Raw genomic sequence first — 13,651 nt, forward strand, 5'->3', positions numbered from 1 at the left:
GCTGGCTGGCTATGGCAGTTCAGGAGTGAGAGGCCAGAGCTAGGGCTGGGCAGGAGGCAGGAGACCCTCAGGGTTCTGATGAATCCAACTCGCATTAACAGAGGCTCCCTGGCATGGAGGGAGCCCCTCAATTTGAGTTCTCAAGCAGTAGAAGGCACCCAGAATTCCAGGCTTGCCTGTACCCCTCATACCTGGGATCTGCTGACCATCTACCATGTGGTTTTGGGTGTCTCAGTGTCCTTAGCCACGTGACACATGAAAATAGACAACATGAAGGCACCATCAAACCGCCAAGTGTTTGTGCCACGTGTGAGTCTGCAGACACTGACCTGACCCTGTACCAAAGGATGATTTTGCCACACTTGGCAGCAACTGCCTGATACCACTGTGGCTATCAGAAAAGTACCCAGGTCCTGAGTTCAAGCCCAAGTACCAACACAAATAAATAAATCTTTGTGTTTATTGGTTCCCCAAGGGAGGCAAGTCGCCAGATGGAGGGCACGGTAGCTCACTTCTTGAGGAGAGCAGAGAAGGGGCGATTGATGTGCTCAGGAGAAGCCAAGAAGGCCTTGAGCTTGGGCCGGCTGCTGAGGTGCACCACATAAGCCGAGAGTAGGGGGAACTCATCCAGGCTGCCAGGAGCCAAGTCCTGGTAGTTCAGCAGCAAGTTCAGCAGGCTATAGTCAGCGAAGGAGATCTGCACGGCAGGGGGGTGAGAAGGATTGAGGTGTGGGGGGGGGAGATGCCAGAGCCCAAGCCTGGCTACTCCCTGTCTCTGCCTGTGGTCTAAGGACCCGGCCCCTACTGGGCCTCCACTTGCCTTTCTGAAAAATGTACCTGCAATACGGGGAGGTGGCAGACCCAGTACTGACCTGGTCTCCCACAATGAAGGCCTGACCTGCTTGGTTCTGGGCCAGCAGAGTTTCAAAAGCCTTCAGGTGCCCTGGAAGCTCCTTCAAATACTGGATTTTGCCCTCCTCCTGTGAACAGAAGTCTGGTCAGCCAGAATGACCAAGGGGACCTCTCTGCCCACCCTGTCCTTGGGCAGTAGCCTGCAGCCCCTGCTCACAGGGTTATGGCGGAGGAGTTGACTACAGCGGTTGGTGATGTCCTCCAGTCCATCGTTGACCATGTCCAGCAGCGCTGCCTCTCGCTGGTCTTTGCCATAGAGCCCTGGGTCAGCGGTCAGGCAGTGGGTCAGTTCTCATCCTCACCCATCAAAGCCCAGCAGCCTCTGCCTGGGCCTACAGGACCTTGCTCCAGTCTCTTGCTTTAGAGAGCCTTCTCTGCAAGCCACAAGGCCATACCCAGCTGCAGCTGACACCTGTCGCCCAGCTCTGTCCCCACAAGAGAGGGCTCAGGCTGTGATGTGCATCTTCCTAGGCCTGATGCTAGCCGGCTACACGGACCTCCAAAGACTTGGACACAAAGTCTGTATCCATACGTACTTCAGGGCAGCATGGGGCGGAAGAGGAAGGGCCAGGCCTCAGCCCAGGTCCTGCAGAAGTGGGGGCACGCCCGGGCTGCACCCCTCATTCCTTTGCCCTCATCTTAGCCGGCACACACCCCTAGGACACAGGTTTCTCTCCACACCTCTTCCCTAATCCAGACAAACAAGAGCAGGGTTTCTGTGCCTCTGAAAGCAATGGGCCCAGAGATGGACTGGGCAGCTCTCGCCGCAGCTCTGCTGCCACACATGAGGACTGGTGACCCAGGCTGAGCTGTCATCAAAGGAATGAATGCAGGGGGAAAAAAAAGTCCATTGGAATGGCACAGCTCCTGCTTGCTGGTTGCTCAGCACCACACCTAGAGCCTCCAGAATCCAGATCCTCAACCCTCCTTCGGGACATCTGGCCTGATGTCCAGCCAGGTGTGACGTGAGAGATTGCAGGGGCAGACGCTGAGGTCCCTGGACATTTTGCCTGGCACCTGGCAGGAGTCTTTCTAGGCTTGGGTACCGAACTCACCTAATGTGCGGCCCAGGTGCCGCAGGATAGCATTGGACTGGTACAGGGTTAGGTCTCCATCCTGGAACTTGGGGAGCTGTCCGAAAAGCTACATGGGGAGAGTGTGATCTTTGCAGGGTGCTGAGCCCCCCGAGGCCCCATTGGTCTCAGCCTCCGGAGGCCGGCCGCTGCCCCCCACCGAGGCGGGCTCACTTACGCAGGAGGCCTTGAGGGTCCCCTGCCCCCAGTCTTCCAGGGTTACCACCTCCTCCTTCCAGGTCTGGCCCTGGTCAGCCAGCAGCATGCGCAGGGGCTCGCAGCGCCCTGGGTCGGTGGGACAGGACAGGGGTGGGGACAGAGCAGAGATGCAGCCGCAAGACAACCTGGGGAGGGGGTGGGGTGGGAACCCAAACCCAGGACTGCCGGGCAGAAACCCACGGAAGAGGCGGGAAGTGTGGAGCGAGACAGAGGTAACCCCAATAGGGCCTCGGGGATAGGGACGGGACGGAGACCCCACGGACGTCCAGCAAGGGAATCGTGACAGACAGAGAGGGGCTGCTAGAACGCCGTCTCAGATCCCCCGAGGCTGCCAGAGCCAGAAAGGCAGCCATGCCCCGCCCCGCGACTCCCGGCCCCGCCCCCTACGCACGCGCCGGGTCCCGCCCCGACGCGCGAGGCCCGGCCCCGCCCTCTACGCACGCCCTGGGTCCCGCCCCCACGCGCGTGGTCCCGCCCCGCCCCGCGGCCCCGCCCCCTACGTAGCCTTGGGTCCCGCCCCCACGCGCGTGGTCCCGCCCAGCGGCCCGCCCCGCCCCGCGGCCCGCCCCCACCCCGGCCCCGCCCCCCAGGCTGGGTCCGGGTCTCGCAGAGGCGGAGCCCGCGAGCGGCGCGCGTGCGCCCTCTGTCCTCCGGCAGGCCTGGAACGCACCTCGCGAGGGGAAGTAGACGAGGGTGTAGGGCGGCACTAGGAGAAGCAGAGACCGCACGATGGAGGACGACCCCGCTGGGGCCGCAGGGCCGGCCCGGGCGCGGCGGCAGGGGATCCAGACCCCGGGATCGGAGCGCGGCCCCGCCCGACCCCCACGCACCCGACCCCACTCACTGGCTCCGCGCGGCGAGGGCGCACCGTCGGACTGAAGTCGACCCGACCCGAGGCCGCGCCTCGGCACCATCCTGCTCCACCCCTGGTCCCTCCCACCGGCTCCGGAAAGTGCGGAATCGCAGATCTCCAAGCGCCGAGCCGGCGGGCCAGGGTGAGGCCGGGCCCTGCCCCTCGGCACCCGAACCGAGCCGGCTTTACGAGAGCCACCCGCGGGACCTGGCCTCGGGGAGACGAGGACACCGCGCACACCGAGCCTCGCCCGGCCTGGGGGAGACGGGGACACTGCGCACACCGAGCCTCGCCCGGCCTGGGGGAGACGGGGACACCGCGCACACCGAGCCTCGCCCGGCCTGGGGGAGACGGGGACACCGCGCACACCGAGCCTCGCCCGGCCTGGGGGAGACGGGGACACCGCGCACACCGAGCCTCGCCCGGCCTGGGGGAGACGGGGACACCGCGCACACCGAGCCTCGCCCGGCCTCGGGGAGACGGGGACACCGCGCACACCGAGCCTCGCAGCCCCTCGTGGCTGGCGGGCCAGGACTGAGCACGTCCGCGTGGCTCAAGAGCAAGTGCTCAAGAAATGCTTGGTGCGCTGTGCGCTGATGGCGCGGGCCTGTCTGTAATCCTAGCTACTCAGGAGGCCGAGATCTGAGGACCACAGTTCAAAGCCAGCCCGGCAACAAAGTCCGAGAGACTCTTATTTTTATCTATCTATCTATCATCTATCTATCATCTATCTATCTGTCTATTTATCTGTCTATTTATCTCTTTATTTTAAAGTCTGAGAGACTCATCTCCAATTAACCACACCAGAAAACCAGAAGTGGTGCTGTTGCTCAGGGGGTAGAACCCTAGCCTTGAGCTGAAGAGCTCAGGGACAGCGCCCAGGCCCAGAGTTCAAGCCCCACAACCAGCGAAAAATAAAGGAAAAAGAAAGAAGAAAAAAAAAGAAAAATGCTCACCACCTGAAAGGAGGTGTCTCATAGATAAACGGCACAAGCAAGCACTCCTTTCCTGGGAGGATGGTAACGGAACCCTTAGGAGGCCAGAGAAGACAGAGTTACATAAGATAGACTGATGCTGTTACCTTCGTTTTACAAAAGGAAAACTGGTCATATATCTATTGAACTGGATTTAAACCAGCCTAATCTGGCTAGCTCCAGTCATTTTTAACTTCCATTCCTTCTTCTTTGATGCTCAAAATATGCCTCTTTAACTTAAAAAAGCTTATTTAGATATAGGCAGTTGAGAAGCCTGGAGCTATGCTCCCTTCCTGCTAAAGTCAAGAAATAAATTCTCCCTTTTTTGGTGATAGCCCTAGACTCTTACCCAGAAGAATTCATAGACAAAACCAACTTTTTTTTTTTTTTTTTTTGGTCGGTCGTGGGGCTTAAACTCTGGGCCTGGGCACTGTTCCTGGGCTCTTTAGCTCAAGGCTACCGTCCTACCCCTTGAGCCACAGCACCACTTTCCTGTTTTCTAGTGGTTCATTGGAGATAAGATCTCTGTTTTTAGTGCTGGCTGGCTTTAACCCATAATCCTCTAGTGTCAGCCTCCCAAGTAGCTAGGATTACAGACACGAGCCACTGCACCTGAGGTAGACAACACTTTCTTTTGGATGGGGAGTTTGGCCTAGTGGTAGAATGCTTGCCTAGCATACACAAAGACCCAGGTTCAATTCCTACATACTACATACATAGAAAAAGCTGGAAGTGGTAGAGGACTAGCCTTCAGGAAAGCCCAAGGACAGTACTCAGGCCATGAGTTCAAGCCCCAGGACTGGCAAAAAAAAAAGTTTTCTTTTGCTGGACCCTGGTGGCTCACACCTGTCAGCCTGCTATTCAGGAGGCTGAGATCTGAGGATCAGGATTCCCACCAGCACAAGCAGGGAGTCTGCAAAACTCTTATCTCCAGTCAGCCACCCAAACGCTGGCCTGGCCTGAATGCAAGTCCCGGAGCCACCTCGGCCCTTTCTTTAGGTGCCCCCCACACCATGTGCCTAAAATGGCTTTTATTTGTCCCATCCTCCCCACACATCCATTGTTTTCTGTTGACATACTGGGTGGGGCTCAGCCTCTGCCTATCCTGCCTTTCCATCTGGATCCTCCCTTGTCATACTTTCTCTCTGATGCTTCATGTGACAGCGTGCCGCCCACGCAGCAAGGTGGGGGAAACATTTCTTCTGCTTCCGCTACAGGAGCCTGCAGACCATTTCTTGAGTCTGAACAGCCCACACCTTCACACACAGACTTGAACAGCAGGGCTTTGTCCTGCCTCCCTGTAGGCCCTGGCCCCCCCCAACCTGGTCCTCCCCCTCGCTGCCCATCACCGAGGAGAGGAGGGAATAGGGGTTCTAGTGGAGGGACCCAAATCCCCATGATCAGGAGCACCCTGCAGTGAGAGCTCGGGCTTGGGGATGGAGGTCTCCTTTGCCTCCCTTGAGCCCACAGCGGGAAGGGGTGGGTGGGGAGGGAAGGGCGGAAGAGGTGGCCGTGGCAGAGGTGCCAGAGCTGGGCTCTCAGCTCTAGCTCACAGCTGCACGAACATCTGCCCATCACGGAGCCGCTTACAAAGAGCTTTCAGAGAAGCGATCTCATTTCATCTCCAGGGCAACCCTGGGAGGGATGGACTTGTGTTCCCATTAACACTGATTTATTATTTATTTATTTATTTATTTTTGCCAGTCCTGGGCTTGAGCTCACGGCCTGAGCACTGTCCTTGGATTTTTCTCAAGGCTAGAGCTCTACCACTTGAGCCTCAGCACCACTTCTGGCTTTTTCTAAGTATGTGGTACCAAGGAATCAAACCTGGGTCTTCGTGCATGCCAGGTAAGCACTCTACCACTAGGCCAAACTCCCGGCCCCTTAACACTGATTTTTTTACATCATATTTCAAATACCTTGTTTAACAAACAAGTATTCACGAAGGGAATCTCTATTTGCAGTCACTGGCATCCTCTCTGTTTCTTGCTGCCATGAGGTGAACTTTCTTCCACTTCCTGCTTCTTGACATTAGGCCCCAAAGGCACTGGGGCCAACTGACTGTGAATTAAAGCCACTGTAAGCCCCAGCAGGTCTCTCCTCTTTCTAAGCTGACTTAACCTCAGGCATTTGTCCCAGTGAGGGAAAGTGCAAGGCCATTGCAGGAGACTTGCTGTGGCTGGGCGGGCCATCCTTCAGAACCACTGAGGCAGAACCTGCTGAGGCAGCTTCGCTGGCTCAACCTGGCCTAGACCGCAGAAGCACAGCTCTTCCAGGTTAGAGGGTCGGGCAGCTCCCTCCTGCCTGTCACCAGCCTCCAGCCCTGGAGTCATCACATCCACCTTGATGGGATTTAAAACAGCCTTACTGTTACTTAAAATTTACACTTATTGGGCCGGGAGTTTGGCCTAGTGGTAGAGTGCTTGCCTATCATGCACGAAGACCCCGACTCGATTCCTTGGTACCACATACTTAGAAAAAACCAGAAATGGTGCTGAGGTTCAAGTGGTAAAGTTCTAGCCTTGAGAAAAATCCAAGGACAGTGCTCAGGCCCTGAGCTCAAGCCCAGGACTGGCAAAAAAAATCAAAAAAACAAAAAAACAAATTTACCCTTATTATCGGGGTATGGTAGCTCATGCCTATAATCCTAGCTACTCAGGAGGCTGAAATCTAAGGACTGTGGGTCAAAGCCAGTCTGAGCACTAAAGACTATGAGACTCTTACTTCCAATTAATCCCTAGAAAAGGGGAAGTGGGGCTGTGGCTCAAGGGGTAGAACAATAACCTTGAGCTGAAGAGCTCAGGGACAGCACCCAGGCCAGAGTTCAAGCCCCATGACCCACACATACACAAAAAAAATTACTCTTATTCAATATATACTCTGTGAATTATGGTATAGTCTGTACTGAGCAGTCATCTCCTGTTCCCTGATAACCACTAATTTCTCTTTTTCCTAGTACTAGAACTTGAACTCAAGCTCTGAGCTTGCTTGCTTGTTCAGCTGGAACTCTAACACCTAAACCATGCTTCCAGTCCTATTTTTTTCTGGTCATTTTAGAAATGGAATCTCCAGGACTCTTCTGCCAGGCTGGCTTTGAAACTCAGTCTTCCAGGTCTCAAATTCCTGAGTATCTAGGATGATAGGCAGACACCATTAGCAACAGGCTATATCACTTAAAGGGGGGGGGGAGATAAGATCGTGCTATGCAGCTCGGGCTGCCCTTGAACTCATGATCCTCCTGCCTGTATGTCATTACCCATCCCTCTTGCTGCTGCTTCCCACTCCCTGCTGCCCTTCATTTTTTTTTTTTTTCTGCTACTGGGGCTTCAACTCAGGGCCTAGGCATTGTCCCCTAACTTTTTGCTCAAGGCTAGCACTGTACCACTTGAGCCTCAGCCCCGCTTCTGGCTTTTTGCTGATTAATTGGAGATAAGAGTCTCAGGGACTCCTTTCTACGTGGACTGGTTTTGATGCAAACCTCTCAGATCTCAGCCTCCTGAACAGCCAGGATGACACGCGTGAACCACCACGCCTGCGGGGTCTCCCTCTTGACCACCTCCAGGACCTTTTGCATCTGCTGAAATCCTGTGGTGCTGAATGCGTAGTCCCTATCAAATGGAAAGTTCTGGAAGCATCCAAGAAGGCTCAGAGCAGGTGAGCTACAAACACTGTTGAGTCTGCACGTCTGAAAGTCACCATCCCCTCTACGCAGTCGCGGAATCTCCACCTCTTTCCTGAAGGCCATCACTCACCACTCCCTGCCATTGTCAGGAACCTCAGCCTTTGCCCAGGTGCAAGCACGGGCTAGCAGCAGAGGGTGAAAGATGCAAGTGGTACCTCTTTCCTCGCCTCTGAGCTGCCTGCTCCAGGGTCAGTGCTTAGGACAGTAGATTGCCTGGTGGCCCATGTGCTGGGAAGCAGGGTCTTAGGAGCAGGTAGACATCTGTCATATGGCCACAGCTGCTGTCCTGGGGCTGGGTCCCAGCCAGCCTCAGATGTTGGCCGAGGTAATACATGAATGGAAGGCAGAGCCACCAGCTCAGGTGGCGGGCACCTGGCTGGGATCTGGTTCCCTTGGACAAAGGCTGGTGCAAGGGGCAGTTAAATAAATCATGAGGGGCCCGAGTAGGGCCGGCCAGGACAGCTGGCCTCGTTCTGGAAGCTGAAGAGCAGGCAGCTGGGTGGTAAGTGGCCTGGGGCATGGAAGGGGGCATCGGGAGGCCAGTGGGGGCTGGCTGCCCACCTCCGCTCTTTTTCCTTGGGAAGCAAGAAGTTTCAGTAAACCAGGTGAAAGTTCTAGAAAGATGACTTGCTTTCCCAGAATCCCAGGAGCTGGGAGTGGGAGAGGGGAGGTTGAGACTGCAAGAATAGGTGAACAGACAAAAGTGAGAAAGGCCTGGAGCCACTGGAGAGAGCAATGAGCTGTCAGAGGTCCCCAGGGACATTGCTGGATAGAAAGAGGGGGGTGGCAGTGGTGAAGGGACAGAGAACGAGTCAAGCATTAAGCGGGGACCTTGTGGGGAGGTCATGAGCCAGAGATGGAGGCAGGAAACGAGGAAGGAGGAAGCCACAGCAAGAGGGGCAGGGCAAGCCACAGAGCCCACAGGGGGTCCCAGAATGGAAACTTCAGGGTGCTTAAGGATGAGAGCATGGAGAAAGAGGAGTCTTTCAGAGGGGGCTATGCTAGCCTGGCAGGGCCATGTGAGAAGCAGAAGGGGGAGTTGGGGGCTTCGAGGGCATCCAGCCCTTCTAGCCCATGGAACGAGGACTGTGGAAAACCATGCCACATCCACCCACCAAGCCACTGGCCCACAGGACACAGAGACACAACAGAGCCAGACGAAAGTGCAGGGTCCTTGTGTCCATGGCCCTACCCCAGGGCCCAATGGACGGCAGCACCCCTTCAGGGGACCCCAGCCCCTCTGCAGGCACCCCAGGACCAAGCCAGGACGTGGCCAGTCCAGTAGCCCGCAGACGGGCACTGCTCCGGGACCTGGAGGCACAGGTGCAGGCAGCCTATGGGCAGGTAAGGGGGGGACTGTCCCTGACTGAGGGGAGCAGGAGGGCACAGTGAGAACATCACAATCCAGAGGGGATCCTGTAGGACAGCCACAAGGCCAACGCCAAGTATACATAAAGGAGGGACCTGTCCAAGAGGTAGAGGCCAGGAGGAGCCATTTTGCCACCTCTCTGAAGGCACCCACAACACCTATTCGGGAGCTCCTGGCACAGGACTATGGCATTCCTGGTTGGGGAGGAGAACGCTGGAGTGTGCTCTGAGGGGGACCCGGGATCCTGGCAGGGGTGGCACCATCTCTGAGAAGGTGGCAGGTCCATCTCCTGAGGCCTTGGCTATGCTGCTCAGAAGGAGGGTGCCCTGCCCAGTTTGCTCTGGCACTGAGCTTGCCTCCTCCACCTGGACCCAGGCCTACTTCTGAAGATGTGAGATCTCTCCTGATTGGAAGAGATTACAGGCAGGGGTGAGGAGAGAAGGTGCTAGAAAGGGGTGTCTGGGAGACTCTTAAGAGGAAGCAGGGGAAGGATATGTCTTCCAGGGGACCTGAGCCCCAAGTGGCATCCCTCCCTTTCAGAGATACTCAGAGATAATCCAGGATTAGGACCCAAGCCCTGGGTCCAGGGCCCCCCGCCTGCCCACAAAACCCAGGGAAAATCCCCCGCCATGCTCCCGGGCTGTCACTGGCCAGATCTGCAGCCTCTGCCTGGGACTCCTGGCCGGGCATGGTTCAGGGGGCCATGGGGAACTGTGCCAAGAGGCCTCGGCACCGAGGGCCTAAGGTAGGGGGATCGGGGGGAGAAACCAAGGCCTAGAGCCGGGGTGTCCCCAGACTCAGGCTCCTCTTGGCTCACTCAGGCTGCTGCCTCCCAGCTAGAATGCCTGTTTCCAGGCCAGCTGTTCCATGCTAGGAGCCTTGGCTGGGTGACACAGGTCTCTTGGCCTCAGTTGACCCAACTAAACTGTCAGGGTGTGGGAGGGGGACTCTTTCCAGCCTGGAGCGTCATGCGCAAGAGTCTTGTGCACATGTCTTGTGCAGGGTTTCAAGGGGAGGTCAGGCTGAGAAGGGGCCTGGAGAGGGTGGGAGGGCCAGTCTTCTTGCTCACAGCTGGCTCTGCTGCAGGATGCCTGGCAGTGGCCCGGCTCCCCCCAGGGGGTCCCCCACCCCCGCCCCTGCTCCCCCCCTGAGGAGCCAGGGGGCACCCAGGGCTACTCCGTGCTTGGCAGCCTGGTGGGACCAGCCTGCATCTTTCTTCGGCCCAGCATTGCCGCCACTCAACTCGTATGTACAGCTACCCGACCTCCTACCACCAGCCTGCCACCCTTGTCCCTCTGCTTTGCTGCTTCCTGAACAGGAGGGAGAGGCTGGAGGGGCATCAGAGTGGGGGTTCTACCAGACCCCCTGATCTGTCTCTTGTTAAAGTCCCAGATGAGGGTGGAAGGGATGCCGGGGAGGGTGGGCGGCTCTGCAAATGGCCTGACCTATGACAGGGAAGAGGGCACCCAAGATGCCCAGGCCAAGGAGAAGAGGCAGCAGCAGCACACAGGGGCCGGGGACAGGGCAGGCTGGAAGCCCAGGGAGCAGGGGAGAAGATGCAGAAAGCTGGGCCATGTGGGGAGCTGCTAACCCACCTGTGTCCCTAGGACCGGGAGCTGCGGCCAGAGGAGATTGAAGGTAAAGGGACTGAGACGGGACCAGGCCCAGGTGGCCTAGGGTGGGTGGGTAAGAGGGGGGCCTCAGTGGTCTCAGAAGGAGCAAGGAACAAGAAGGCTGTAGGGGACAGGAGTGAGGAAGTAGCCAAGGTTGTGCAACTGGCAGTCCCTCCGTGTCACTGTCAGGCAGGTCAAGGCCTTCAGCAGGTGCCTGTCTACTGGCACTGCCTGAGTGCCCACTGGGAAACTGGAAAACTAGGTACAGGACCTTTGAGCTGGGGCTGGCATGTGTGTGTAAATGGTGCCAGAGGAGGCCGGGGAGGGGAGGGGCAATGCAGAGGATGAGAAACTAGGGGGGAGAATGGTCCAGATTTCTGACTCCAGGGGGTTGGGTCAGGCACCTCTTTCTCTTTCTGTTATCCTGCCCCCCTCTCTGTCTTATATGTTGCTGGGTATTGAACTCAGACCTTAGGTGTGCCAAGCAAGCTCTATGCTTCAGCCCCATATTTTTACCATTGTGTGTGTGTGTGCGTGTGTGTGCGTGTGTGTGCGTACTTCTGCATGCTAGTCCTGGGGCTTGAACCCAGGGCCTGGACACTGTCCCTGAGGTTTTGTTTTGTTTTGTTTTTGGCTCAAAGTTAACACTCTACCACTTGAGCCTCAGCTCTACCTCCAGCTTTTTGGTGGTTAATTGGAGATAAGAGTCGTCTCGTGGGCTTTTCTGCCCAGGCTGGCTTCAGACCATGATGGTCAGATCTCAGTTTCCTGAATAACTGCATCTTCAGGCCTGAGCCACCAGTGCCTGGCTAAAAAGAAAATAAATAGGTTAAAAGGTGGTGAGGCAGGACTGTCTGGACAGGAACTGACCTTCAGGAGGAGCGAATGCATCAAAGGAAGGAGGCTGGGGGTCCAGGCCGGCCAGGGAGGGCCATGGGGAGATCTGACCTCACCCTGCCCGGCAGAGCTGCAGGTCGCCTTCCAGGAGTTCGACCGAGATCGGGATGGCTACATCGGCTGCCGGGAGCTGGGCGCCTGCATGCGGACGCTGGGCTACATGCCCACGGAGATGGAGCTCATTGAGATCTCGCAGCAGATCAGTGCGTGAGCCCCGACTGCCCCTCCCCGAGGTCCCCACACGGCCTGGCCAGCTTGAGGGCGCGTGCCCCCGGCCCAGAGTTGGTCCTGAGAATGTCACCATCTTCTCTCTTTGCTTGGGCCAATCTACGCTCTGTGTGTGTGTGTGTGTGTGTGTGTGTGTGTGTGTGTGTGAAAGAGAGAGAGAGAGAGAGAGAGAGAGAGAGAGAGAGAGAGAGAGAGAGAGAGAGAGAGAGAGAGAACTGATTCCCAGCTGGAAACAAGGTGGCCAGGCCCTGGACAGCAAAGGAGGGCAGGGGAGGATGGGCAGGAGGGAGGGCAGCAGAGGGAGGGAGGAGGAGGCTCTCATGGGGTCTCTAACCACCTAACCCCCAGGTGGCGGGAAGGTGGATTTCGAAGACTTTGTGGAGCTGATGGGCCCCAAGCTGCTGGCCGAGACGGCAGACATGATCGGGGTGCGGGAGCTGCGGGATGCCTTCCGGGAGGTGCGCGGGCAGGGGTGGCCAGGCACAGGGAGGGTGACCGGAAGCACCCCCCTCCATGACCCCACACCACCGCCCATGCCACTGCAGTTTGACACCAACGGGGACGGCCGCATCAGCATCGGGGAGCTCAGGGCAGCGCTCAAGGCCCTGCTCGGGGAGCGGCTGAGCCAGCGGGAGGTGGACGAGATTCTCCAGGACGTGGACCTCAATGGAGACGGCCTGGTGGACTTCGAAGGTACCACCCGCCACCCTGAGACTCCAACAGACTTGGGACAAAGGTGGCCTAGTCCTGTGGGGCCATGACTGGACTCTGGACCGGGGAATCTCCCGTGTGGCTCCCTCTCTACAGAGGAAAGTTATTCGTAGGAAATGCAAGAACATTTTAAAAAATGGCCTCCACAGAGTAGGTCCCAGAGGTTCTGAGTGGTAAACGAAGCTTAGCAACAAGGGAAACAGAGGCCAGGAGTTTGGCCTAGTGGTAGAGTGTTTGCCTAGCATGCACAAAGACCCAAGTTCAATTCCTCCATACCACATACATAGAAAAAAGCTGGAAGTGGAATTACAGCTCAAATGGCAGAGCTCTGGCCTTGAGAAAGTCCGGGGACAGTGCTCAAGCCCTGAGTTCAAGGCCCAGAACTGGCCAAAAAAAAAAAAAAGGAGGGGGAGAAAGTAGTTCAGTCAGGGAATGACCTTAATGACCTTGAAGCCCTCCTCCTCCGTCATACTGCAGCCCACTCTAAAGCAGGCAGATTGGCCTCAACCCAAATGAGGTTAGGAAAATCCCTCCAACTCTGGCCTTTTTCCTGCAGAATTTGTGCGTATGATGTCTCGCTGAACCTGGGCAGAAGAAGCTGGAGACACCACATAGGCCTTGAGGACGCCGGCCTCTGCCCATTCCTTGAGGTCCATCTTGTCCAGTCCTCCCTATTCCTGCCTGGACACAATGCCTGCGTTTGTCTTCACCCCTGTTTATCAGACAATACAGCTTCTTCAAGCCTGTGGAGACAGTGTCTGCTCTCAATTGCTTCTCTTGCAACCTCACATTTGACCCCCACAAGTCCAGTCCTGGGGCGGCCCTCTTTGACCACAAAGCCCCCCACCCCAGTTGTGACCTCCAGGAATGTGGGGATCCCTTCTTCTATTCCAGATCCTGGGCCCCGCTCAGAGCATGCATCAGATCTTACTCCAGGATGGATAAACCCAGTTGGCTTCTGAACCGGATCCACATTTTCCCAAAGCAGCTCTGGGCTCTGGGTGATGGATTAGAGTGAGGAGGTAGTAGCTGAGAGACAGACTAGGAATTCTCCAATGCCTGGGGAAATTTCTTCCAGTTGCAGCCTGGAAGGGGCTGTTCAGAGCTTCCTGCCTTTAGC

General features: G+C 56.9%; 2 protein-coding genes across 8 annotated transcripts; one reads left to right on the top strand and one right to left on the bottom strand.

Annotated features, from left to right (window-relative positions):
- Window positions 1-440: 440 nt before the first annotated feature.
- Window positions 441-3,110, bottom strand: LOC150052288 (glutathione S-transferase P-like). The gene is made up of 7 exons (XM_090347246.1): window positions 3,049-3,110; window positions 2,875-2,910; window positions 2,164-2,270; window positions 1,968-2,055; window positions 1,070-1,173; window positions 873-980; window positions 441-697 (listed from the first exon to the last, which is right to left on the bottom strand). Coding segments are annotated over exons 1-7 (633 nt in total). The 5' UTR covers window positions 3,050-3,110; the 3' UTR covers window positions 441-508.
- A 4,369-nt stretch (window positions 3,111-7,479) lies between these two features.
- Window positions 7,480-13,239, top strand: Cabp2 (calcium binding protein 2). 7 transcript variants are annotated; one of them, XM_090347247.1, is made up of 7 exons: window positions 7,694-9,057; window positions 10,169-10,327; window positions 10,690-10,720; window positions 11,661-11,795; window positions 12,169-12,278; window positions 12,366-12,513; window positions 13,088-13,239. In XM_090347247.1, exons 1-7 carry the CDS (start codon window positions 8,788-8,790, stop codon window positions 13,111-13,113), a joined length of 879 nt encoding a protein of 292 aa, XP_090203373.1. In that variant the 5' UTR covers window positions 7,694-8,787; the 3' UTR covers window positions 13,114-13,239. The 7 variants fall into 7 exon arrangements, with proteins under 7 accessions (XP_090203379.1, XP_090203377.1, XP_090203373.1 ...); XM_090347248.1 differs by having other exon boundaries at window positions 12,169-12,248; XM_090347254.1 differs by having other exon boundaries at window positions 8,970-9,827.
- Window positions 13,240-13,651: the final 412 nt, after the last annotated feature.

Source organism: Megascapheus bottae, chromosome 16 (assembly GCF_031878675.1).
Source record: "Megascapheus bottae isolate mThoBot1 chromosome 16, mThoBot2.hap1, whole genome shotgun sequence".
NCBI lineage: Eukaryota > Metazoa > Chordata > Mammalia > Rodentia > Geomyidae > Megascapheus > Megascapheus bottae.

Coding starts and splice junctions, on each gene's coding strand:
- Cabp2 (XM_090347247.1), top strand. CDS start 8,788: ATGGAACGAGGACTGTGGAAAACCATGCCACATCCACCCACCAAGCCA. Junction 9,058..10,168: donor TGCAGGCAGCCTATGGGCAG/GTAAGGGGGGGA, acceptor GCTCTGCTGCAG/GATGCCTGGCAGTGGCCCGG. Junction 10,328..10,689: donor GCATTGCCGCCACTCAACTC/GTATGTACAGCT, acceptor CTGTGTCCCTAG/GACCGGGAGCTGCGGCCAGA.
- LOC150052288 (XM_090347246.1), bottom strand. Junction 2,271..2,874: donor CGTCTACTTCCCCTCGCGAG/GTGCGTTCCAGG, acceptor CCACCGACCCAG/GGCGCTGCGAGCCCCTGCGC. Junction 698..872: donor CCTTCATTGTGGGAGACCAG/GTCAGTACTGGG, acceptor CCTGCCGTGCAG/ATCTCCTTCGCTGACTATAG.